This window comes from Rhineura floridana, chromosome 8 (assembly GCF_030035675.1).
Source record: "Rhineura floridana isolate rRhiFlo1 chromosome 8, rRhiFlo1.hap2, whole genome shotgun sequence".
Classification (NCBI taxonomy): domain Eukaryota; kingdom Metazoa; phylum Chordata; class Lepidosauria; order Squamata; family Rhineuridae; genus Rhineura; species Rhineura floridana.
The window spans coordinates 80,398,515-80,422,821 of NC_084487.1; the positions used below are offsets into that span (position 1 = coordinate 80,398,515).

General features: G+C 38.6%; 1 protein-coding gene and 1 pseudogene across 5 annotated transcripts in view; one reads left to right on the forward strand and one right to left on the reverse strand.

The window, feature by feature from the left end:
• Positions 1 to 23,936, forward strand: part of SCAF11 (SR-related CTD associated factor 11) — a 36,068-nt gene extending 12,132 nt beyond the window's left edge. For 3 of the 5 annotated variants that reach the window (XM_061639885.1, XM_061639886.1, XM_061639887.1), the window contains exons 4-15: positions 4,208 to 4,285; positions 5,938 to 6,029; positions 6,472 to 6,539; positions 8,089 to 8,141; positions 8,787 to 8,893; positions 10,224 to 10,310; positions 10,993 to 11,099; positions 12,502 to 15,489; positions 16,631 to 16,974; positions 19,548 to 19,766; positions 21,353 to 21,472; positions 22,203 to 23,936. In XM_061639885.1, coding sequence (XP_061495869.1) covers positions 4,208 to 4,285; positions 5,938 to 6,029; positions 6,472 to 6,539; positions 8,089 to 8,141; positions 8,787 to 8,893; positions 10,224 to 10,310; positions 10,993 to 11,099; positions 12,502 to 15,489; positions 16,631 to 16,974; positions 19,548 to 19,766; positions 21,353 to 21,472; positions 22,203 to 22,331 — 4,392 coding nt within the window. In that variant the 3' untranslated portion in view covers positions 22,332 to 23,936. Of the gene's footprint in view, positions 1 to 4,207; positions 4,286 to 5,937; positions 6,030 to 6,471; positions 6,540 to 8,088; positions 8,142 to 8,786; positions 8,894 to 10,223; positions 10,311 to 10,992; positions 11,100 to 12,501; positions 15,490 to 16,630; positions 16,975 to 19,547; positions 19,767 to 20,398; positions 20,561 to 21,352; positions 21,473 to 22,202 lie in introns of those variants that run through there. The other 2 variants (XM_061639888.1, XM_061639889.1) reach the window with 2 other exon arrangements.
• On the reverse strand, positions 7,773 to 7,891 carry LOC133363434 (5S ribosomal RNA; annotated as a pseudogene).
• Positions 23,937 to 24,307: the final 371 nt, after the last annotated feature.

Genomic DNA, 24,307 nt, shown 5'->3' on the forward strand with positions numbered 1-24,307 from the left:
ATGTGTATGGCATCCCTTTAAATATTTGAAGATAATTATCCTGAATCTCTGTGGTCCTGATGACATCTTTGGGCCCTCTGTCTTAAAGGCACAAGCAAATGGGTCCCCAGGGTAGAGAAACAATGTCACAAGGAAACCCTGTGTCTTCAAGCATTGGACACAGGTTGATCTTGCTTACTGCGCAGAATGTGTGGCTGGAAACAGGCAGGTTCAAAAGAGGGGTTGGGTCTGCAGGGGGAGGGGGAGAGGGATCAGGCCAAAGAATTGAGTGTGTCTGTCTGTATTAGGTTTTATCATGCTAGCCAGTTTCCAGTCTGCATGCCAGGACCTGGAACGGCCCTTGTAGGTTGGTTGTATAAGTGCTTCCTAGTTGCTGAATCTGAGCCACCACTCTGTGGCAGTCTCTGGCCCTTCCTATTCTTCAGAAAGGGTCTGAATTATGACTGCAATAGGGGCAGTATGAAGGCACCTAGTTTCCATTGCACCCCTGCTTCAGCCACTATTTGTAGACTTGGTTTTTTACTACACCACTGTGCTTCCACCATGTTTTCCTTATTTTACATCTCTTTGCCACCATTTAGTTTCAAATCGTTCTTCAGTGCATACGGTATACATGCATGTGTGTGCACGCATATTTGTGTTCTTTAAGAACGCTTGGATGGATGTCATCTGAGCCCAGTGAGTTGTTTGTTTTTAACTGGTCAATAAGGGCTGGATCATCATCTCTTCTCACTACTATTTGCCACAGTTCCTGAGATTCCCTTCTTGAGTAAGTTAGTTCAGACACAGGAATCGGCTCTATATCTTTCACAGTGAGGACTGATGCAAAGAGTTTATTCAGCTTCTCTGCAGTCTTCTTTAACACATCTTGGACTCCTTGCCATCCAAAGGACCAACTGCTTCCCTAGCCAATTTCCTGTTTCTAATGCATTTAATTTTTTTTTATTGTTGGTCTTAATGTTTTTAGTGATGTTCTGCTTTTTTAAATCCTTTATTGTCTGCTTACATTTTTTTTTGTCAAAGTTCATGTTCCTCCTCCCACCCCAATTTGGACAAGACTTTCATTTTGTGAAGGCATCCTTCTTGCCTTTCATTAGCTTCTTTGACTTTGCTTGTTAATCCTGCTGGCATCCTCTTGTTCTTGGTGGTACCTTTCCTGTGTGTCCTCTTCTATAATCTAAACCAACAGCTTTTCCTTATGCCCTCCCCCAGTTAATTGCAGGCCTCCTCAAGGACTTTACCAAAAGTGTTCTCTGGTTAGGGACTCTTTGCTTCTTGAAGATATCTACCACCAGCTGACAGTCTGGCTTCAGTTCTTCTGGAGGATTGCTGTTGGAGTTTCTCTCTCCCTACAGACCTACTCAGCTTCAGCCTACAGTGACTTAAGCTCTGGTGTCTTGGCTGCTTTTTGAACAGCCACCTGCTACCACAAGCATCTCCAGCTTTCAGCTCCACTCGCATCTGGCTACTGTTCTCAGCTTCAAACTCTCTTCAGGCTTGCATTCTATCTCTTTGAGTGTCTTTCTTAATCCTTTAATCCTCTCTCCTCATGGACAAACAGTGCTGTGTCTCTTCACCCTGGACCCTCTTACCAATCACAAGGTTCTCTTTGAAAATCCTACCTCTCACTAAGGACCAATGAGTTCAAATGGAATGTCAACCAAAGGACAACGTGATTTTTCTGATTCTGCTGACCCATATAAAAAGCTGACTTCTAACTCCTAAGTGTCAAAACCTCACAAGACATCTCTTTAGTAACTGTATCAGCCTAGCTGTTTCTTGGCAGACTGCCAACTGAAGAACTGCAGTACAAAGTATCTTCTGAACTTCAGGCAGAAGTAAACTGCCAGTCTTTTCCTCTTTGTTCAATCAACTTGTGGATAGGGAAGTGTGCAGTCCTCCGCCGGTGTGGCCAATAGCCAGGGACAATGAGAGTTGTAGTCCAATGCCATCCGGAGGGCCACAGATTTCCCATCCTGAGTTAACTATTGCAGACAAAACAGTTTTTATAATAGAGAAACATTCTTGTACAGTAGGGCCCCACTTACCGGCGCGTCACTTACTGGCGTTCTGCTAATGCGGCAGCTTTCATTCCCCATTTTAAAGCCGATTTTGCTGCCTTTGCGGCATTTTGCGGCATTTTCGTGCAATGCGCCCCATTATACTCAATGGGGTTCCACTTTACGGCAATTTCCGCTTTACAGCGGGGATCCAGAACGGAACCTGCTGTATAAGCGGGGCCCGCCTAATTTCTCTTCACAATACTACTTTCTTCACAGGCAGTGACACATTTCCTAGCATGACTTATTCTAGAGCCTGCAACAGCTGTATGAAATGAAATTGCAGACCTTCACTCCCCAGCCCATAGGCAGATGGGCTGGATCATGCTAGTTTTATTTATTCATTTTACACTTTTCATATTTTCATCTTTGTTGCCTTCATTGAGTTCTCTTTCTTTTACTATACCTGATCCATCCCATGGTTAAGCTAATCAGATTTGTTCTAGATTATGTATAGTCTTCAGTGAGATTAAGCCAGCTAGTGTCTGGACTGTACCACTTCAGATTGTATGTGGGGGCATGTATTATTGAATGCTCTTCAAACAAAAGCCTAAAATGCTTCTTCTTGACATCTACTTTTATGTGAGCGGCCGTGTGCAGTTTGCAGTGGCACAGCTGAGGCAGCTAAATTAGATGTTTACCACTGGAGTAAGAACTAGGCTGCTATTCCATTGAAATCAATAGGAGTAAATCTTTATATTTACAGCTTTTGGATCAGACTACTAAAATGTAATCAAATATAATTTGGTGCTTAACAAGCATTCCATAGTATTGTTATTCTGTATTACAGAATAAAATGTGTCTTTTAGCAAGGGAAGGATTGCACCTTGAGCATTTTATAGTAAAATACCAGCAGGTACTCTTCAGTGTCATCTGAATAATTCAGAGGATAAAGGTTCAAGATTTATTTTTTACCTCCAATATTAATAAAATGATGCTGTATAAAAATGGAAGTAATGGTGGAAATTCGAGTCTGTTTCCCCAGTCTAAGATCATTGTGTCTTCAGATATAGTGAGCTAGCTGAGTATATATCTTCTTAAGAAGCTGATATACGATTGAGCCTTTTGGCTGTCCATACAGCCTCTTTTCAAATGAGAAAACAAAGTCTTCCATTAAAGCTGTAGGTGCTCATTTTGTCTGAACCAGGAAGCTATGGTTTAGCAATTTGGGGGCAAGCAAGGATATACTAAGCCAAGGTCTGAAGTTCTCACCCACACAAAGGGGCTAAATGTGCAGCCAAAACGCTGATTCGTGTCTCTTGCTTATTAAACCAAGATGTGATTGTCTGAATGCAGTCTCTGGCCTGGTTTGCACATAATATTAAACAAAACCATAATAGCTAAGTGTAAATTAACATGTGTGGCTGCTTTGCTCCTTCCCTGGTCCTGCTGCTGCCACTCCACTCCAAGCAAGGACATGGTTTAGCTTAGTGTCATGTCTCATCCCAGGCTGGTGATTTGTCTTGCTTCAAATAAAACACAAACTGTGGGCCGAGTTCATGGCTTACCACTCAGAGTTTGTATGAGGGAGAAAAACCATGATCCCGGGGTTCAGATGGAACACTAAGTCAAACCAGTTTGGCTTAGTGCTGGGTATGAAGTGGGCCAGCGTTCTCTTCGTATATGACTGTCCCTGTTGATCTGAAATCAATGGATTTGACTAACTTAGATCCATTAATTTTAATTGCATTCTCCTGAGTGTAACTTGGTTGGATACATCCTCCTGTCCTAATGGGTTTGGTTGGTTTGAAATTTAAATAGTTGCGTATCACTAAATTCTTAATAAAGGTATCTTATTGGTTTGTGCTAGAATTAAAACTTTTAACAAACTGCCACTTCTTGCCAGTAGGAAAGGCTGTTTCTAAAATAGCCTTAAAAATTAGGCTGCTGCTGACTTACAGCTCCACAGATTAGTTTACCCTTGCTGATTGATTAACTAGAGCTTTAATTGATTTACTTATTAAGCCAGTTGACACCTGGAGACTTAAATTAATTGAAAGCAAGAAATTCCAGAGAAATATGCATGCAGGTTGGCTTGAACCTCTTGATTTAAAAAAAGGGAAAGGCTATACATTTGTTCTATACATTTTTTAAAAAAAACTTTTTAATATTTATCAGAAAATAGTGAGATCTGAATTTTCTTTCAGACCAGGGCTTCATGTCCAGTTGACCGCAAACAGTTCCAAGCTGTATATAAACTAAATACATTGGAAGACTGTATAAAGGTAAGTTCCAAGTGTTATTTAATTCATATTTTGTGCTTAGAAAATTACCATCAGAATAAACAACCATTTTTTGTTATTGAAAGATCTGAATAATTATTCAGTTACTAAGGCAGGTTGGATGTTAATAGCATGATCTAGCAAACTCTGGCTGTGACTAAGAAAGTTTGTTTAAAGCATTTAACCCTGACAGAAGGAATCTTTCTGTTTGTGGAGGGCAAAATCTGGATCCAACCCAATATTTATATACTGTATAGCTGTTTCTCAGAAGTATTGTTAAAATTGTACATTAGTGCTGAAATTATTTAATATTTATTTGTTGGCAGGTTGTAACTCCCAGCACATCTCAAAAATGAACCTCTAAAGTTTCACTGTGATTGATCTACAGAGCAAATGTTGATTGCTCTTTTCTATTAATTGCAGATTTGAGCAAGGGGAATGATTAGTATCTTTCTCTGTACTGCTTTTGCAGAAGGTAAAATCAGTGTGATACTTGTGCAGCTTCTGCAAATATAAACAAGACTCTCTCCATTCTCCTGAGCCCTCTGCCGTGTGCAGAAGAGGTAGCGAAGGAGACAGACTCCCCCCCCCCGGCTTCCTTCTTGCTCCATTTCCATCTTCCTTCTCTAAAACCCAGTACAAGGTAAGAGAAGGCCCCCTTTCCCCCCTCCTGTCTATGGGCTGAAGGAATCGTGATAATGACAAATAACTTCTGGCTAGTAAGTCGAGCCTAAATTTGTGGACCTGTGATTATTTACTGTTAAAAGGCTATTAATAAAATACAAGTAAAAACAATAAGGCACAAAGATTTTACATGGACATGGTACCAGTTCTGTGGCTGAAAACATAACACTTTGTTTCCAGGCTACATTATCACCATAATTAATTTGAGCCAGATCTGATTAGACCCCCTACACACACTGTTGCATGTATGTAGCTGTACCAAAATTATATCCCATGCGCACAATGGCTTTTGATTTAGTGGAGATGACCACTAATGTTCTAGGAAGTGATTTTCTTAGATTCCCCCTTCCTGTTCTAGTACCCTACACCCCCAAAATATCAGTTCTAGAGGCTTAGGGGATCCTCCTAAACAGCGTGGATGGTGGTGTGGGAAGCTGTGGTGAGAATGGGAAATGTGAGAAAACAGCCTTCCCTCTTACATGAGCAGATTCTTCCACGGGGTCAAAAGCCGTTCCATGAGCAGGATGGCAGCACTGAATTTCACTTTGAGCACTTACTATCTTTAGAACTCTTTTTGACATGGTGAACCATGAGGTCCTCATCGGTTGTATAGTGGCTTATAATAAAGTTATTTGGAATGAAAAAGTGACACTCAGGACCTTTTCAGACAACACCAAGACATATGTATAGTTTTTTGCAGGTCACTGTATCCAAGCTTATGGTTTTGAGCAAGTGCTGTATATGTGTGCACACATACATTTGCTTTGTCTGTTTTCCGAGAATGAGAACCTAATGCCATCTTGATACAAAGTTTCTTTAGAACAAAAGTTCTATGTATCTGCACTGGTATTTATATGCCATGTATTAAGTAAGTGGATAATACTGTAAGTTCAATCAGTTAGCCTCTATGTTATAAATATTAGAGTAAATTGTTTAGGAAATTGCTATACTAATTTTAACTTTCATTGCAGGTTCAAGTAAAGGAACAAGTAAGCAAAAAAGATGACCTACTTAGCTGTAATGAGGGCAAGTATTGCCCTAGGAATATGAAAAACTGCACAAGGTTAGCAATAACCATTCCTTTACTGTTAATGTCATGTCTAGTTCATTAATAAACATTGATTAAATATGTTTCAGATTGATAAGGGTGATACCCAACCAAGTTGTACTCAGTGGAGACCCATTGAAATAAAGACTTCATTGATTTTAGTGGATCTGTTAGAGTAAGACTATCACCCTAAATCTAGACAATTTTAAGACAATCTGATAAGAGAAGAGCCTTTAAATAACAGAGGTTGCTATCTTCCTTTTGAGGAGTCTTCATATTCTTTGGAGACAAGGAACAGTTTTGTCACTGTATATTCTTTAAATGTCCAGATGTTTAATTCTTCAGATCTTAGATATTAAACTCTTTAGAATTTATAGATTTCTTTTTCCTAATGGGCCTGGCCCATCTTTAGCACACACGACTTTTCTATGTGTAACTGATTTGTACGTATTTGCAGAAAAAAAGAAAATGCAGGCAAAAGAACTTTAACAGCAATCTCCTGTAAAGGCTGGAACCAAAAACACAGTAAGTATGTATTTTTGTCACAAACTTGGTCTCCCTTTAAAAATTTTAAAACACATGTTGTTAGTGCATTGAATGTATTTGATACACTGCTATCAAATTAATGATCTCTAAGCCAGTTTCTGCAGAGCAAGGAAATCTTGCTATGTTATGGGAGATAGGAAGTTCTAGTAAATAAAATGCAGGTTCTGACCCAAAGAACCACAGGGGTTCTGATGCTCACTCTTCTAGTATTTCAGGGTTGTGGGAACTATGTGCTGTACAGGGCTTTTAAAGAGAATTGGCAAACTTTCCATACACAAGCGATCCTGCTGACACGTGCACAGACCCATTTGATAAGACATGAGTCTAAATTTAATAAAAAGCATCAAATCCAAGCCTGGGATTCAAAGAGCCTCTTGAGTTTGTGCAAGTATTTAAACTCTGTTCCTGTGTATTTTTTCTTTGAAGCCCTGTCACAAGTCCCCAGAATGTGGGGAACAGGTTTTTATTTATTTATTTATTTATTTAATTCAATTTTTATACTGCCCATAGCAAGGCTCTCTGGGCGGTGTACATCAAATAAAAATATATTTACATTCAATTTAACCACCTAATCACCAAATCAACAATTTATAAACATACAACAAAAGCAAGATTAACATAATAAACCCATATTAAATACAAATCAAAAGTAATTCAAAGGTTGTGTGGTACAAAGGATTCTTTTCATATCGTGTTTCAGGAGACTTCCTGTGTGCATGGAAATGCCCTTTGCATTCTTATTGAAATTAAAAGCCTCTCTTATGTTGGCCCTTAGCTCATCTTTTGACACTGTCAGAAAATATTCATTTCTCCATACTTGTCAATGAGTAGTCTAGATTCTAGGCAGAATATTGGTGTTAGTCTGTTTTGACAAAAACAGGCCTGTGGCACTATAAAAACGAATCCAAATTCCCACATCATCTTGTATACATCAGATGCCTCAGCAGGGGTATAGTGAGCATCTGAAAGCTCCTCTAGGTATACAGTGTTAGTTTTGTGCTTAACTGGATTGCAGCCTGTACTGTAAATTTTTAAATAGATTAAGGAGCAAACAAATATTTTTTGTGCCCTGCTGGTTAACTTGGATATATGCTTTGTTATATGCCTTCAAGTCGATCACGACTTATGGCGACCCTGTGAATCTTTTGGATATATTCACAGGGTTTTCCTGGTAAGAGGTATTCAGAGATGGTTTACCATTGCGTTCCTCTAAGCCTACGGCACCCAGTATTTCCTGGTGGTCTCCCATCCAAGTTCTAACCAGGCCTGACCCTGCTTAGCTTCTGAGATCAGACAAGATCTGGCGTGTTCAGGGTAGTATGGCCATAGGCTGGGTATATGCTAGTAATTTTAAAATCTGTTCAGTTAATTACATTTTTCTTCAAAAGAGTGCATGTTTTTCTGTTTTGAACTTTTGCAGTAGTAAATACTTGCCAAATATTTAGCATAAAACGAATATTTAATCTGTGTCTAATTGCCTTAATGTTCTTAAAGATTAAAGAGACTTTGCATTTTTATAATTATAAAGGTTCTTCAAGTGAGGAAGAAGATAAAAATTCCATGTCTGTGAAGAAAACTAAGGTTTGTTCAACTATTTTATGTTTAAAGGACTAAAAGCTACCAAAGATATTTTTTGTTTAAGAAGGCTTTCCCTGAAGTGTGACCTAATCATTTTATGAAATATTAATTGTACAATTGTAATAATGGCTTTGTGTTTAGAATCTGTATCTTTCGTATTTTACCTTACTGTACTGGTTTGGATTACGAATAAAACATATTTTTCTAGCATCCTGGTTTCTCCTTCTCCCTCTCACATTTCCGGTTTTAGATGCTAGCCACTTTCTTTTCTTCCTTTTAACATGATGCCTAGATAATTTGAGGTGTCTAATTAGCATGAAACAAAAACTCATGATTGACCTTGGTGCCTTGTACATGCAAAGCAGTGCTCTACCACTGTTGTGGTCCTTCCCTGCCACTCCATCCCAGTTTGTAGACCTAGCAAGCTTTAAGACTCTATGTGAAATATGTTGTATGAACATATTTCTGTCTGCCTCTTATTACAAAGTCTAGAGGGCTGTTGAGTCTCTCCTACTTCTGCAGTTATATGACTAGAATATAAATCCACTTTCAAATGTGCTTGCATCTGGAAAGTGTTCTTTTTTGTTTTATGGATCTTAGATGTGGTGGTTACTACAGTATTTTATATTTAAAACTTTATTTTTGCAGCCCAGAAGACAGACATGCTCAAACAGATTCTTCAGAAGTAACTTCTGTGATAGATTTTCCTCTAGTAGTAGTTTCACTGGAGAATCTCCTAATTACCCAAATGAATGGTTAGTATTGAATTTAAAGTTCACACAGACTATTGTAGTACTGTAAAATGTTAGTATCGCTCATTTGACTTTCCAGGGAAATAGTAAATCTAAACTTTTCTCACAGATAAATTGCTATATGTCATGTAACAGAAACTACTTCAGCAAGAAGAGAAATATGCAATTGAACCCTAATCTCTTAAGATCACATTTGAAAAAATTCTAGAGCACTTTTTAAAATCTGGAAGTCTGTCTCAGTACAGAATTTGGATGGCTTTTATATTTGGTCTTCTTGGAACATAGGCCTTATAGTGAGTCAGACCATTGGTCCCATCTAGTTCAGTATTGTCAACACTGACTGGCAGTGACTGTCCAGGGTTTCAGGCAGAAATCCTTCTCAGCCTATCTGGAGATGCTGGAGAATGAACCTGAGACCTTTTGTGCTCTACTAATGAGCTGTGCTCCTTCCTCTACTAAAATGCTATGTTTAGGTTATAAATAAATTGTTTCTGACTAAGGAGTTCTTGAATTTTAAGGAACCTTACATGTGTACCTCAAATCTGCCTGTTTCTTTTTGCTCATCTAGAAAATGCATGAGTAACTTCTCCATTTTGTGTAGCATAGCTGCTTCGTATGTACCCTGAGAATCAGGAACTGCCAGTTCAAATATCACATCTCCCTTCAACAGTTTAGGTGGCCTAAGCAAACCAGTGACTGTGTTCTGACAGAGTGTTAAACCGTGGTGAGAATGAGCCTTGGGCTTGTATGCTCCCCCCTTCATCCTCTTATGGTGTGGCTGGAAGGAGGAGATAAGAAGCTTCTGCTTTAGTCACAGTTTAGCGTGTTGAAATCTTAAACTGTAGTTAATCTTAATGGTAATTTGTAACAAGCCAGCTTCATAAACTATAATTAAAGTTGGTTTGTTTTAATAAACCACAGTTAAGATTAACAGCAGTTTGGGGTTTGGATATAACTGAAGGCTGCATTTAATCTAAAACAGAAGCAAAAACTTCTGAACTCTTCCTTATAGCTATGCCAGAGAAGAAGACTGGGGGGGAGGAGGAGAGGCTGAGCCTTGAGACTTGCCACAGTTTGCCCTTGTAATACTAAACTGCAGTATCTCTGCCTCAACCCATGCATCTGCTGTAAGAGGATAATACTGACCCTTCTTACAGAACTATTAAGGGTTATTGAGAATGTAATATAAAGTGACCTGAATGCCAATAATTTTATTCTGGAAATTTTGAAACATACCTTATTGCACATTGATGTCTTAAATTATTTTTTTCGTCTTGTTAACATGTGCTTACAAAATTAAGGACCTAAAATTATTTTCAAATTTACATTCCAGTATAGAGATCAGCAAAATTGACACTGTTATTGGACATAAGAGAAGAGAACTGGAGCTGTCATGTTCTGTACTAGCTAGCGTGACAAGGTAAAACAACCGACTGGCTAAGAACATTTTTTAAAAATTCATTGAGGCAGTAGTGAAACTATACTATCCAGTCACAATATCTAAAATAATTAACAAATATTTTAAGATAAGCTTTCCAATAGTCTTTGAAGTTTACATACAGTTATACAAAATAAACTATTTAAAGTATACTTTGGTATATAATAGTATAAAAAGCATTCAATGAAATGGAATCTCAATTGGCACATGGTTTGTCTAGGTTTTTGCTTTGTATTAGGTGTATATAAAACGTTATGATCATTATATTGCTCATAATAACAAGACTGAATGCAATAACAAGATGAATGTTATATATTTTTTGTTTTGAGATGTAATGCATAAATCTAACATTAAGAAATATTTTGGGGAAATATGCTCGCAGGAAGATCAATAATCCAGGTGAATAAAAAGCAAGTCATATTTTTCATTTGGGGGGGAAATCCTTTGCTTCTAGTCCACTTAAGACCTTTTAGATGTGTTCAGATCCTCTAAGCCATTAAGGAGTTTGGCCAGATAATGAGAAGGGACTCTCTTAATCCAGCTTGTGGTTTAATTATTACCTATTACCTATTATTACCTTGTGTTTCTGTGTTACATTATGTGACTTTTTTCCCTGTAGTGTTCTTCATGTAACTCTTGTTTTTATGTGGGTTAATTTTTACAGAATCCCTTCCATGTGCTATGAAACAGAAATGACAACCTGTCGTCTGGTTTCCACTGTTGTAGTGGGAACTCTTTTTTCAATAAGTACTTCGCCTTTGGAAAACTTTGGTAAATTTTTTTTGTAAGTTTTATTTATAGTTTATATAAAGCAACGTTTTCACTAAAAGCATGAACATTTTATTCTGCTGAAGACTACAGAATTATTATAGAAAACCCTCCAGCTATGTTACGCCATTTTTTTCTATTTAAAGATATGCCTTAAGAGTTAATTTCACATTTGTGTGAAATATTTTCATGTGAAATATCTAAACAATGTCTAGATGTAAAGCCTTTTCTCACATTGAGGGAGGTGGTTAAGGTAGAATATGTGGCCTTTCAGAAGGACCCACATTAATAAGGTCCTGATTTCTTTTCTTTCCACCTTGCCTCTGATATAGAAAGTTTTTCTTTGAAGGGTATAGCATCTCCATGCAGATAAGCTAGGGCTGAACAGGTACTGATTTGAATCATCTCTTTAATAGATGCATAGATTTCTATTTATTTTATGCTGTCACCTAAACAATACCTGCTTTGCAAACCTTCTTGCTATCTAGCAGTATACAGTGATAACCTTGTGTGCATTGTGCGTGTGCATCTCTATGCACACACCAACATAGGAGAGAAATTATTCATTCAGAACATCAGTCCTTTTGAATAGTCTGTCCATACAATCACTTTCTTAATCTTTAAGAAAAACTAACCCATTTTTTTCTGTTCATAGTGATTCTGTGAACTGATAATAGGAACAGAGGCAGTCCTGGGGGACATTTGGTTGGCACAAGTAGATGAATGCTTTTACACATATTTGGGCTTCATTCCATTTGAGAGTGAGGACCTGAGGGTTTATGGAAGAAGTAGATTTTGCTCTGGACTTTAAGGAATGGTGGAGAGATGGGCCCACGAGCGTTTTGGGTGAGAGAAGGGCAAAAAGAGAACTGGGTGTATTTCTAAGGGAGTAGAAGCCCTTTTACATGTGAATTGCATGAATACCAGGAGCATACTGCTGGCTCCATCTCTGGGCATACACAAGTTGACATGGACTATCTGCAGTGAAAACATGGAATTAGCTGCTCATGTGTAGGCTTCAACATATTTATGGCTGATGGTCTTTGCCAATGAGTTGATGTACAGGGATGGTACTGTATGCTTGGGGTGGTTCATGTCTGAAGTGAGCTCACATGCTGTTAGTGAGCACAGCCACACTATGTGTATTTGGTGCTTTGGATGTGAAGTACATTAATTTAGAAATCTTGATCTGTGTTAACTTTTTCAAAAGAATAAACTATAAAATAAGATGTAAGAGGCAAATGACCCACGAGGAAATGGCAGTAGTCCTAGAATACAGAGAGCTCCTATCCAAAGAGGCTAATATTGAATTAAATGTGAGCACTTCTAAACTAGGTAATGTTTGAATTCACTATATCTCAGCTCAGTACATTGCACTTCCTTCTTTTCTCTTTTAAAATATTAGTGTCTTCAAAAAAAGGGCATGTTGTTACATATGTCCAGGAAGGAGAGGAGAAAAAACAAGCTTCTGGTACAGCTGGCGCAAGAGGAACAAGAAAGAAGGTTTCAGATACTACTCCTAGAAGAAGATCTGCCAGGAATGCTAAAACAGAAACTTTGAGTCCGTCTCAGAGTTCACCAAAATCTAGCAATTCTGGATGTGAGGCCAGTGGTGATGGTAGCTCATTTGTGAGTGCTTCTTCTGCTGAATCCGAGAAGCTGCCTCCAAAACGGAAAGCTAAAAGAGGAGTTAAACAGCAGGAACCTTTAGTTAAAAAGAAACTGAGAAGTTCTGGACGTTATGGAAAACCATCTAGTGACCTAGTAGATGATGAATCTGATACAGAGGTAACTGCAGTATTAGATAAAGACAATTCACCAGACAGTGAAAATACCACGTGTGACTTGAGTCACAAAAATGATGTAGAAACACAGTCTGCCAATGGCTTGGAAAACTCCAAGGACTGTGTAGAATGTAAGGAAGAGCCTACAGGAGATCCTGGTGAAGGGCAGGCTACTTTAGATACTGGACCATGTGTTCAAGATCCTCCTTTGCTCACACTAGGGGGTGACACTGAAAAATGTAACGAAAAAGAAGACACTGAATTTGAAAATAAGATATGTTTTAAAAATGCTTTTGAACAGGTAGATCAAGCTTCTAATCTTTCTATAAAAGATCTCTGTGAAGATGTGGTAACACTTACTCATCAGCCTCAGGATTTAGATAGTCCTGTGAATGAATTGCCAGGGAAATTGGAACCTGTGGCAATAGTAGATCAGCCTTTGGATAGTCCTGGGAATGAATTGCTGGAGAAATCGGAATGTGCTGCAATATCAGATGATATATTAGCTCATCCTGAAAATGAGTTGCTGGGGGCAACAGAAACTGTGGCAATAGCAGACAAGCCATTGGCTAGTCCTGGAAATACATTCCTGGAGGACGTTGAACCTATGGCAATAACAGATGCATCAATGCCTAATTCTAGAAATGAATTCCTGGAGGCCCTTGAATCTGTGGTGGCAGCAGATGAGCCAGTGCCTGGTCCTAAAAATGAATTCCTGGAGGAGCCAGAATCTGTGGCAATAGCAGATGAGCCAGTGCCTGGTCCTAGAAATGAATTATTGGGTGAGTCAGAATCTGTAGCAATAGCAGATGGGATGTTGGAGAAGCATGAGAATGAAACCCCAGAGGAGCGATTAGCTGGACATTCTTTTGGGAATGAATTACCAGAAGGAATAGAATTTGAGGCAGTAGTCGAGCAATTGGATTATACCACAAGCAAATCACAGGAACTTCCAGTATCAGTGGAAATGGAAGATGCTAAAACTGAAGAAAAAGAAGTAAATGCACCCACAGATAATGAAAATCTAAAAGGTAATGATTTATTAATTAGCATTTCTTCAGAGAATACATTTGATCAATCTTTGGAAGAGGCTAGAGAAGAATCCAGTATTAGTTCATCACCCAAGATATGTACTGAAGATACTAAACATTTTAATGAGGACAATAATGAGATAGTAGCTATGGAGTGTGACTCATTTAGCAGTGACCAGAATGAATCTCGGATAGACCAGGCACTAGTGAGTGGCAGTGTAGAGCAAGAGGCAGCCATCTTATGCCATGAAACTGAAAATTCAATATCCTTTTCAAGCTCTTCTGACAAGAAAGAAGACATTGAAGGCTCTGCAGAATTTAAAAAAGATAAAAAGACTCGAACTAGAAGATCAAGATTTCATTCTCCATCAACAACTTGGTCTCCATCCAAAAGAGAGGGGAAAAGATCTCAATCTCCATCTCCCAAAAGGGAAATTGTGGCTGAAAGCAGGTTGTCTAGATCTCCCAAAAGGGAAACTTCCAAAGAATATCGAAGATCTCGATCACAGTCTCCAAAAAGAGATCCTCTGAGAGAAGAGAAGAAATCTCCATCCTGTTCTCCTAAAAGAGATCCTCTGAGAGAAGGGAAGAGATCTCTGTCCCCGTCTCCAAAAAGGGATCCTCAGAGAGAAGGGAAGAAGTCTCCATCTTTTTCTCCAAAAAGGGATTGTCTGAGAGAAGGAAGGCGGTCATCTTGGACACGAGTTAAAGAATCCTCTCCAAGGCACAAATGTAGATCTCAAAGCAGGGATAGAGATAGTGAAAAAGATGGGCAAAGAAAAGATCACGAAAGAGAGAGAGGTAGGAGGAGATGGTCACAGTCACGGTCAAGATCTCGATCTAGATCAAGATCCAGAACAAGAGGCAAAGGCCCTTCGTTCCCTAGAAATGAGAGGGATGGTTATTCACCGCCCAGGTGGAAAGAGCGGTGGACAAACGATAGCTGGAGAAGTCCCAGAGGAAATGATAGATATAAAAGAAATGAACAGGAAAAGCAGACTGAGAGTATGAAGAGAGAGAGAGACAGTTCAAACAAAGATGTTGACAAGCCATGTTATTCTGACCAGTATAGAAAAGATTATCCAGACTGGGTTATGGAAAGGATAAATTCTGTTCCCGAAACAAGGAACAGAGAGAGGGACAATTTTAAAAATCAACAGTGGGAAGAAAATAGGCACAATAATTCAGGGCCTCCATGGAATAGAAATTTTGGATCAGGTTGGAATTCTAATCGTGGCAGAGGTGGCCGCAGTAGAGGTGGCCGTGGCAGAGGTGGCTTTACGTATGGAGATCAGAGTGAGAATCGCTGGCAAACTAAGAAGCCCCACTCGGGGAATGCAAATACTTCTGGAACTGAAAGTTCAAGGTTTCCAGAGCATCAGCCATACAAACGTAAGACGGAACAGGATTTCTCTTTTGATACTCCTGCTGATAGGTCTGGATGGACATCTGCATCAAGCTGGGCTGTAAGGAAGACTTTACCAGCAGATGTACAGAATTATTATTCAAGAAGAGGAAGAGGTTCTACAAGCCCACAGTCTGGATGGACAAAACCAGAGGATGTAGCACCTGAGCAAGGTATTAGTTTTTCCCACATTGACGTAATAGAATGGGCAGATATTTTTTCTTATTCTGTAAGTATTAAACATCTCTGGCTCACTTTAGTTTCTGTGCAACGTCCCAGCTTAAATAATTACAACCGTCTTCAAATGGAGAAACTATGAAAATTGTGTTTTCTGTTCACCCACATGCGTCATGTTTAATGTGGACTAAAACCTGTTTTTTTGTGTGTGGCCTTAAAGCTTCAATAGTTGTATTCAAAAATCTGCTTTATACTACCCTATAGTAAAACATGCTCACTGTTTGTGCTGTGGATAATAGAATGTTTTAAACCAAAGGTAGCCAGAATGAATCCACTTTATCTAACTCTTTAGAAAGCTCTTTTTGTAAGTGGAGTACATGATCATACTTTTAAGAGGATTGTCTTTTGTCTTGTAAGTGTACATCTCTGAAGATTGTTTTCCAGATATCAGAGTTCCCTTTATAACTGCTTAGAAAGCTAAACAATAAATTGATCCTAAGATCTCATGAATAGTGCTCCACTCATCTAAAGGGTGTTGCTGGCACCCAATAATTGATGGGAGGTAATGTTCACTAATTCACCATTCCGAACAGCTTCCTCTGTTCTCCCCCGACACACCCCAAAATATCTGCTCTAGAGGGCTGGTGGACTTTATGGAATAGTGTACAAGGTGGCACGGGAATTAAATCTGTTCAAATCCATAGTCCTATATTTTAGCCTACATTACAGAGATAGCAATACAAGGGCACATGAAATGATAAGACCAGACCACTGTGAATGTTCTTCTGTTGTGGTTTTTTCTGGTTAACAGCTTATAAAATTAAATAGTGGAAGCTAGTATTGGTAACCAAAGGGCTCTATAAGCCAATTGATGCTTTGTTTCTTACCTTTTATAAAACTTGTTTTATCAGCCCATCTGACAAATCTGGTGAATGTTACCATGAACCAGTTGTATAGTATAGCGCCTTACGTCATTATCATTTTGTGGTAATTTGTGTTTGCGGGAGAGAGAGAGAAATGTGGGTCCTTTATTTAAAAGCTTATATGGGATGCTATGTATGGATAACGTGCTCTCTGTTTTGCTTTGTAATTCTTATAGAACCACATATTTTTAAAGTGTCTTTTCCCATCTGATAGATCCAAACTTCAAAGACCAAGCCAACCAACAAGGTGAAAGTTCTCAACTACCAATAAATGTGCTGCAGCCACAGATGAATGTAATGACACCAGTAAATACGCAACATCAGCCTATGAGTATCTTCCCGTATCCAATGAGTGTTCCTGGCCCTATTGTGAATATTCAGCACAATCCATTTAACCTTCCTCCACCAGTGCCCATGCATCTTCATACAGGAGTACCTCTTGTCCAAGTAGCAGCTTCAGCCAGCGTGTCTCAGGGACCACCTCCACCACCACCACCTCCACCACCATCTCAGCAGGTTAACTATGTTGCTTCACAACTAGATGGAAAGCAGTTGCAGGTATATCTTTCATTTTGTAAGTGGACATTTTGTAAGAACATTTTGCCGCCCTGGGCTCCTCCTGGAAGGAAGGGCAGGGTATAAATAAAATAATAAATAAATAAATTTGTAAAAAGTGTAGTGTTAATACTTCTGAAACAGGGTTCAGGTCTTGTTTTGTTTTTGGTAAATATTATACATTTGAGTGAAGGTTTCCCTTAAACAATTAAATGCTCGAATTATATTGACTCTGAAGCCCACTGAAAAAGTTGGCTTGGATCGTTAGACGTTATCTACATGAAAGGAAGATTTCCTGTCCCCTTCTTCCCCCTGCACACTATCCCACATTGTTTAGGAGGGCCCTGGAGGGTCTTTTTCGGGTTCACAGGTAATTGCTGTGGCAAGAAGGGGGTGGTTACATTAACTTACCTTAAGCCATACAAGTACCTCGATTTAACATTTGTGTTCCATCATTCAACCGGGGAAGTATTGCTTTACACATTCCTTACAAAAGGAAGAGAGGAGCAGGAGCTTAAGTTAAGGCCCAGTTTATACACACTGTTGTGTGGCTGTCATTCCATGTGATTAGCATCTGCAGTGGGTCAGGGTGTTCACTATTAAGTTTCCACATTAGCCTTGCCAGCTCCCAATTATGCCTTGCTGACATGGAAACTTAAAACCTTTGTGATCTGCCCAACCCACCTAATTGCTGGCTGCCTACATTGCTGCATCAGAGTAGAGGCCCATATAGTGTGGGTGCAGGGACTGTGCAACAATGATGAATCTGACCAAACTCGTAGTGATTTTAAAAGACTTATATGTATTCTGGTGAGTTTTTTTCCCTATTGCGAAAGAACATATTGGCAGTGAATTCATATGCAGATGGTCTCGGGGATGGGGAAGTGAAGGACAGCAACCAAAATGGTTTCCAAAAGACTAAAATCTGGATGCAGTATGAAAGCCACTCTTATATGTATTTATATTCAATCAACTCCTGTTCTGAGAAGTACTTACTTTTTAAAATATGGAAGTGATAATCTTCATTGTTAAATTCATTTACATCTGATTCTGTATACCCTGACTATTGGATTCCAGTATCCTTATAAAAGGATGCATTAGAATTTACTGGGAATACTGTTCTCTGTTGTGTGGTGTTCTATTTGTCATATTAATGCTTTAATTTTATATATTGCTGGTTTACATGGGGTGGCAAGGTGTTGCTGACTTTCGCAACATAATCAGTGTGTTAACCTCGGGGGTTCCGTCCCAGAAAATCTAATCAAACTGAAACATAACAAAAGCAACTCTGGAACAGTATATGAGAAGAGAGAGAAGGAGGGGGAGAGAGGTATAGCCTTGGAAAACTCTGATGCAGAGAACAGTCTCACAGCCTTGCACTCCCTCCAGACCTGTTGGAATTCTCCCTATCCTCATAAGACTATGTGGACTTGACTTCCCTCCACAACTGAAGAAGACATTTATGCTAAGTCCAGTGTGTGTGCTTCTTTTGTGGTGAATGGGAAACCCGTGTTCTCCCAGGTGATGTCGGACTGCTTCCCACGTCAGCCCCAGCTAGCATAGCTGTAATGGGAGTTGTAGTCCAGCAACATCTGGAGGGACACAGATTAGCCATCTCTGGTTATAAATCACTGTGCACATTCCTTGGAGGTTAGCTTTCCACAAGATCCTTCTCAGCTGCAACATTTCTGTTGAAGCACAAGTACTTGTTCTGTAGTACTCTCAAAGGTAGAGAAGGACCTATGCATTTGCTCTACTAATATCTTCTTGCTAAATGTTTGCTGCTATAATTATCTACTTTTGGAATCTGCTTCCTGCCTGTTCTGAACTTCTCATTATTCCATCTCGTTCCTCAAGCATGTCTGGAGTGAACCAGAGCAGGGTTGCAAGTCACTGCTACTGAAGGAAGCAGGCTGAGGTGTTTAGTTTTCTTGTGTGCTTGCTCCATATAACATCTGGGCAGCACATTTATCACAACTGCCTAATCCAGGTGCAAAGTCAGATAGGAGGGTCTCCATCTGTTACTGGTTAGAAAGAAAGTAGGCATTCCCAAGTTCATAGTCTCCTACTCCTCTCTTTTGAGGATTCCTGTGGTGGTCTCATGGGCCCTCCAACCAGCTGTCAGTAGATTGCTGAAAGCCTGCCTTCTCACTCCTTTCTTCGTACCTGTCCTGGCTAGTGAACTCTGGCTCCTATCCTAGGTGGTAGATGTGTAATTTTTCTCCTTTTATATTGTAAGGGAGTTCAGATCTCTCTTGTCTGCCATCACTTCTGCAGGCTGCTATTTTTTTCTTCTGGTCCACAGAAAAAATAATTTTCACACAAATTGCCATGGTAGTAAGACTGTTGGAATGGGGGGGGTGCGGAATGGTCAGTGCCTGAAATATAATGGATTCTGTAATTTATTTCTGGTGAGGCTGAATAATTATCTCTTTCCACCCATTAACTGTCAGTCCTAGCTCTTACACATGTTAGAAACACCCAGGTGCTTAATGCATTTTGGAAAGTTGCAAAAAATTTTAGTCAGGAGTCTTGCATGGAGCTAGTAGTTAACTTCTGATAACTTTTTTAAACAGGCTATTCCTAGTACTTCCCATGTTGCCAACAACATGAGTACAGCCCTCTTGCCTGCTCCAACAGCAGCTCTGGGAAGTGTGGAAACAGTTCAGGGACCAAATTCTGGTAATGCAACATCGTCAAGTAACATCAAATCTTCTAATGCTGCTGTAAAATTGGCTGAAAGCAAAGTAAGTGTAACGGTGGAAGCCAGCGCAGATAGCTCGAAGAAAGACCAGGCAAGTTCAAAGCCAAGAGAAATATGCATAATAATTCTGCAATGTTAAAATTGGAGAGAAATAATTCTTTGGCCTAAAAAAAAATGGAGAGGATGTAATTGCTCACCTTCGCTATATATCATCTTTTAAGCTTTTTAATACATCATAAGGTTTCTTTTAGGAAACTAATGTATTCACAGTTTCAAATTGGATGTGACAAATAATTTTAGACCGACCTTGCAAATAAGTCCACGAGTTACTATTCCACCTGCTCATTGGAGACATAAAATAACTGGAAATGTTGAGGCTGTAGGAAAAGTTTTTTTCAGGGGGAAAAGTGGAAATAGGAGTTGGGGGAAGACTGCAATACATGCAGTAGTTTTTTTAAAATCAAACCTAAACTTATTTACTGCCTTAACAACATAAAACGTATTTTTTAAACTTGTGATATATAATTGTACTTTTTGGGATATTTATGAAATTTAACACTATAAATGCCTCAGATTAGTACAAACAAAAGTGTAGTCCACTTTTTTCTGTGGGTCTTGGTTAGAGCTCGGTTCTCACTCAGACTTTCAGATTTCTCTGAGGCTTTTGCACCCACAGGGTTTTGCCGTTTCTGCCATATTGCTTCTGATCTTTTTATTCTCCAGCAAGGCAGAGCTGCTTGTTTTCCAATCGGTAGCAAGGTATGTCACAGACATTTGAGGGGAAAGGTGAAAAGATTGACCACAAGGGAGGCACGAGATCAAAATGACAGGCGAATCAGGATGCTTCTAGTATCTCCATACTAGACCAAAGGTCACCAGAAGAAGGCAAGCAACATTTCACAAGCAACCAAGGCCCTGTATGCTCCTCTAATGAAGATGGTAGCACCCTCTAGGTGCAGAAATGCCTTTTGGATTTGATTGTTGTATATGTCAGAATTACCATTCTCTAATGCCATAGATTGTCTTGCAAAGAAGCATTAAGATCTTTAAACACATTTTATACATTCAAAATGATACATTATACTTTTTTCAGAGTCCCCCAAATTTTGATATTTTCCACTGAAAAAATGGAAAAGTAAAAGTTCTCCCTGTCACATTTTTCACTTTTTCCCCTAGGCCTTCACACCTGTAATACCCATGCATACATGAGCTAGTTGCTTTTGGTTAAAAGAGGAACAAAAGATCCAAGTGTTCTGAAAGATGCTTTGCCTGATTGCTTGGAGGTAGCTATTATTCATCACAGGCATCCATGTGGCTGTTTGTGGGGCTGCTGTAGACCACTTGCAGTGTTTTAGTCAAGTCTGATAATCCTTAGTTGAATAAAACTAGAGGTTGCAGTGATTTTGTGGTGTCAATAATAAAGATCACCCCTAAATTAAAAGGTAATACATTTGCAATGATAATCATCTTAAAACAAAAAGGCAAAAGTTGGTCCATTAAAAAAACAACTAAAATCCTCATTTGGGCAATTAACCTTTATTAGGACCAACCAAAATATCATGAAAGCGTGGCAAGCTCTTGAGTTCTCCAGAACTGTTTTTCATCTTAAGTAGTCACTTCAAAAATATTGACGGATATGCCCTTTCCTAAGTGTAACTCACTTTTTTATTTTTCTAGAAACTGCTAATTCAGGAAAAAGCTGCACAAGAAGTGAAGCTTGCTATTAAGCCTTTCTATCAAAATAAAGATATTACTAAAGAAGAATATAAAGAGATTGTGAGAAAAGCAGTAGATAAAGTAAGTAATATACTATTAATATCAGACAGTATTTAGTACTCTGGATTCTATAACCTGAAGCCTATTGAACACAAGAGGTAAGGAGGTGAGGCAAGGTAACAAGCTTTGGAGCTCTGGAGAACAGTTTACACAAGAGTTTCTTAAGGGAGGTGAAAGAAGCAGTTATAATTTAAGCTAGTCTTGTCCTATAATCTTGAAGAATTCTTAGCTAAGAGCATGGTAATAGGATGGGGAGAGAGTGTGGATTCAAGCTTTTTTTCCCCTTGGGGTGTGTCTCCTGTGTTGTGTCTGCAACAGTTTTTCTCTCCATCCCCAAACAGAAAGGTTTATAGCCAAGCTGCTTCTACTACTTAAAAAAAAAAAGGTTCTTGCTATTTGTGGCAATGGTGTGCGGGTTTTTTTTGGGGGGGGGAGGGAGTATTTTCCCATCTTGCATGGAAGCTTGGTAAGCATAGTAAAATATTCCCCACTAGGTACCCCTTATGAGGGTAATTTCTTGAGATCATGTTTGATTGGGCACAAGTAATTACCCATTTTTAAATTGTTTTTTTAAGTATTTTTAAATTTGTATATTTGTTTTTAATGTTTTTAATTGTTGTAAACCGCCCAGAGAGCTTCAGCTATGGGGCAGTATACAAATGTAATAAATAATAATAATAATTTTTGATATATATATATAAAGTAGTTGGTATTGATTAATTTAACGGATGGTGGTTCTGTTTTCATTTAGGTCTGTCATAGCAAGAGCGGGGAAGTGAATTCTGCAAAAGTGGCTAATTTGGTAAAAGCTTATGTGGACAAATACAAACATTCACGGAAGAAAAATCCAGAAGAAGCAGTTTTTGTGGAAAGGAAATAAGTGTAGACTGAAAAATGCCATCACGATGTCTGCAAAGTGCAATTTTGACATGGACTATTACCTAAAAATAGTGGGTTGAAATATGATTTTGATAAAATTATTTTTCGATATAGTGTATAATGTTTTGTTATAAATAAATATAGATCAATGCTGCAACTTCTTTATCCTTTTTCTAAAGGATATGTAAAGAGAAACTAAAAGGAATAAAGGAGAGTGCCCCTCATATTAGTAATATACAATTGTGTTGAATGCCACATGTACAGCATTTTGGTTCAAACAGTAGTGTATAAACACAGTTGTTTGTCAAAATACAGTGATTTGGACAGATATGTACAATATATGTAAATCAGTCGGGAAAAGATTCAAAGGAGATTTTTTTTAGTCCTTCTGCCACTGCCCCTCCCCTTTTTTCAATCCCAATAAAATTAAGTGTTTTGCCTCACTTTACAGGCTCAAAATGTGTGTTTAAAAAGCACACTGTTTGTGAATGGAACTACTCACAAAAAATATACAAAAGCAAAATTTGTTGCCCAAAATTATGGGCATAATTTTCCTATTGTAACACCAAATAAAGGCTATGCTGCTTCTTGTTTTGTGGCTTTTAGTTCTTGGTTTAAGTTGTTAGATTTAATAAAAGTTCTAAAGGCATGGTGCAGGCAACCAAAACTGGCGCTAAATTCTCAACCTATTTTGAGGAAATGACTTTTGAGTACTCCTATGAGTTTGAAAGATATTCTGTGCTTGATTTTTGTATTTGGGCACTAATTGTCTAATTTTAGTTTTGTCTGGTATTCTATACAGTACGCTTTGTTTTTATCTTCCGTCATCTTGCGAAAAATATTTTGCTTTTTGTAAGAGATGTATTGGGTAAACAAGAGCCTTAGCTAAATTACCTGTGGCATACTATTATCAGCTTTGGTGTACTGTAAGCAGCTGTCTGTCATAGGCATGCAAAGTAAAAGCTGATTATAACAAGGATTCTACCATGACAAAGGCTGCATAATAGATTACTATACTCATTCCATTATGACCTCATACTAGTATAATGCTTGAGGCCTAGTCTTATATGGAATCTTATATTTGAGTTGATCTTAAAAGCATTATACAGTGGGTGGTGGTGGTGAAGGTAGTGCAATTGCTGGATAGGGAATTATTCAACATATTGCACTTCTACTTGAAGTGTCTTGGTTGAACTTGTTCTGATTCTTCCAAGGTGTAGAGAAGTTACCACTAGCTCCTTCAAGAATAATGATCAACTAAGGAAATAAGGGGCCTTGGTTTAATACTTCTTTGAAACAAAGTGCTATTACAGAGCAGTTAATCCTCCCGGTGTTTCATTGTAGTGGCCATGGTGTGTACCACAGGTGGTACACAGGTTGGTTGGTTGGTTGGTTGGTTGGTTGTTTAAACAGATGAGACAAACCATTTAGTGATAATTTCCTAAGAGTCCTGTGGTTGGTGGCAAGCTCCCCAGAAGATCCACGGCTGAGTAGAAAAAGAACATGGAACACAACTGTCTAAACAGTTACTTCACTTTATTTTGCAGACAATGACTTGTTTGGCTGTATTTTGTGTGTAACTAAAGATAATATTTATCTTGTGGAATCTTTTTAGTGTGGATTCTTTATTTCTTTTTTTACAGTCAAATGCTGTTTTGGAGTTTGTGTTAGACTAGTAAATATGCCAGTGATCTTTCAACCTATTTTCAGCCCAGACTGACACTTGTTGGAAGGGGGAAAAAAACTGTAACAAATTACTATGCCAATTCTATAATCACGCTATATGTATTTATGCTTACTACATTCTTTCCATTATTAAAGTTGGGGTGGGGTATTGGTATCTCTATTCTATTAGCTCAGTACAGATGTAACATTTCCTGATCTTTGTTGAGCTCAGCATCTGATTATTAGGGTCATCCACTTCTCTTCATCTCTTTGCCCCTCAGACTTGAATGCTCCCCACTTTTCCCTTTCTAA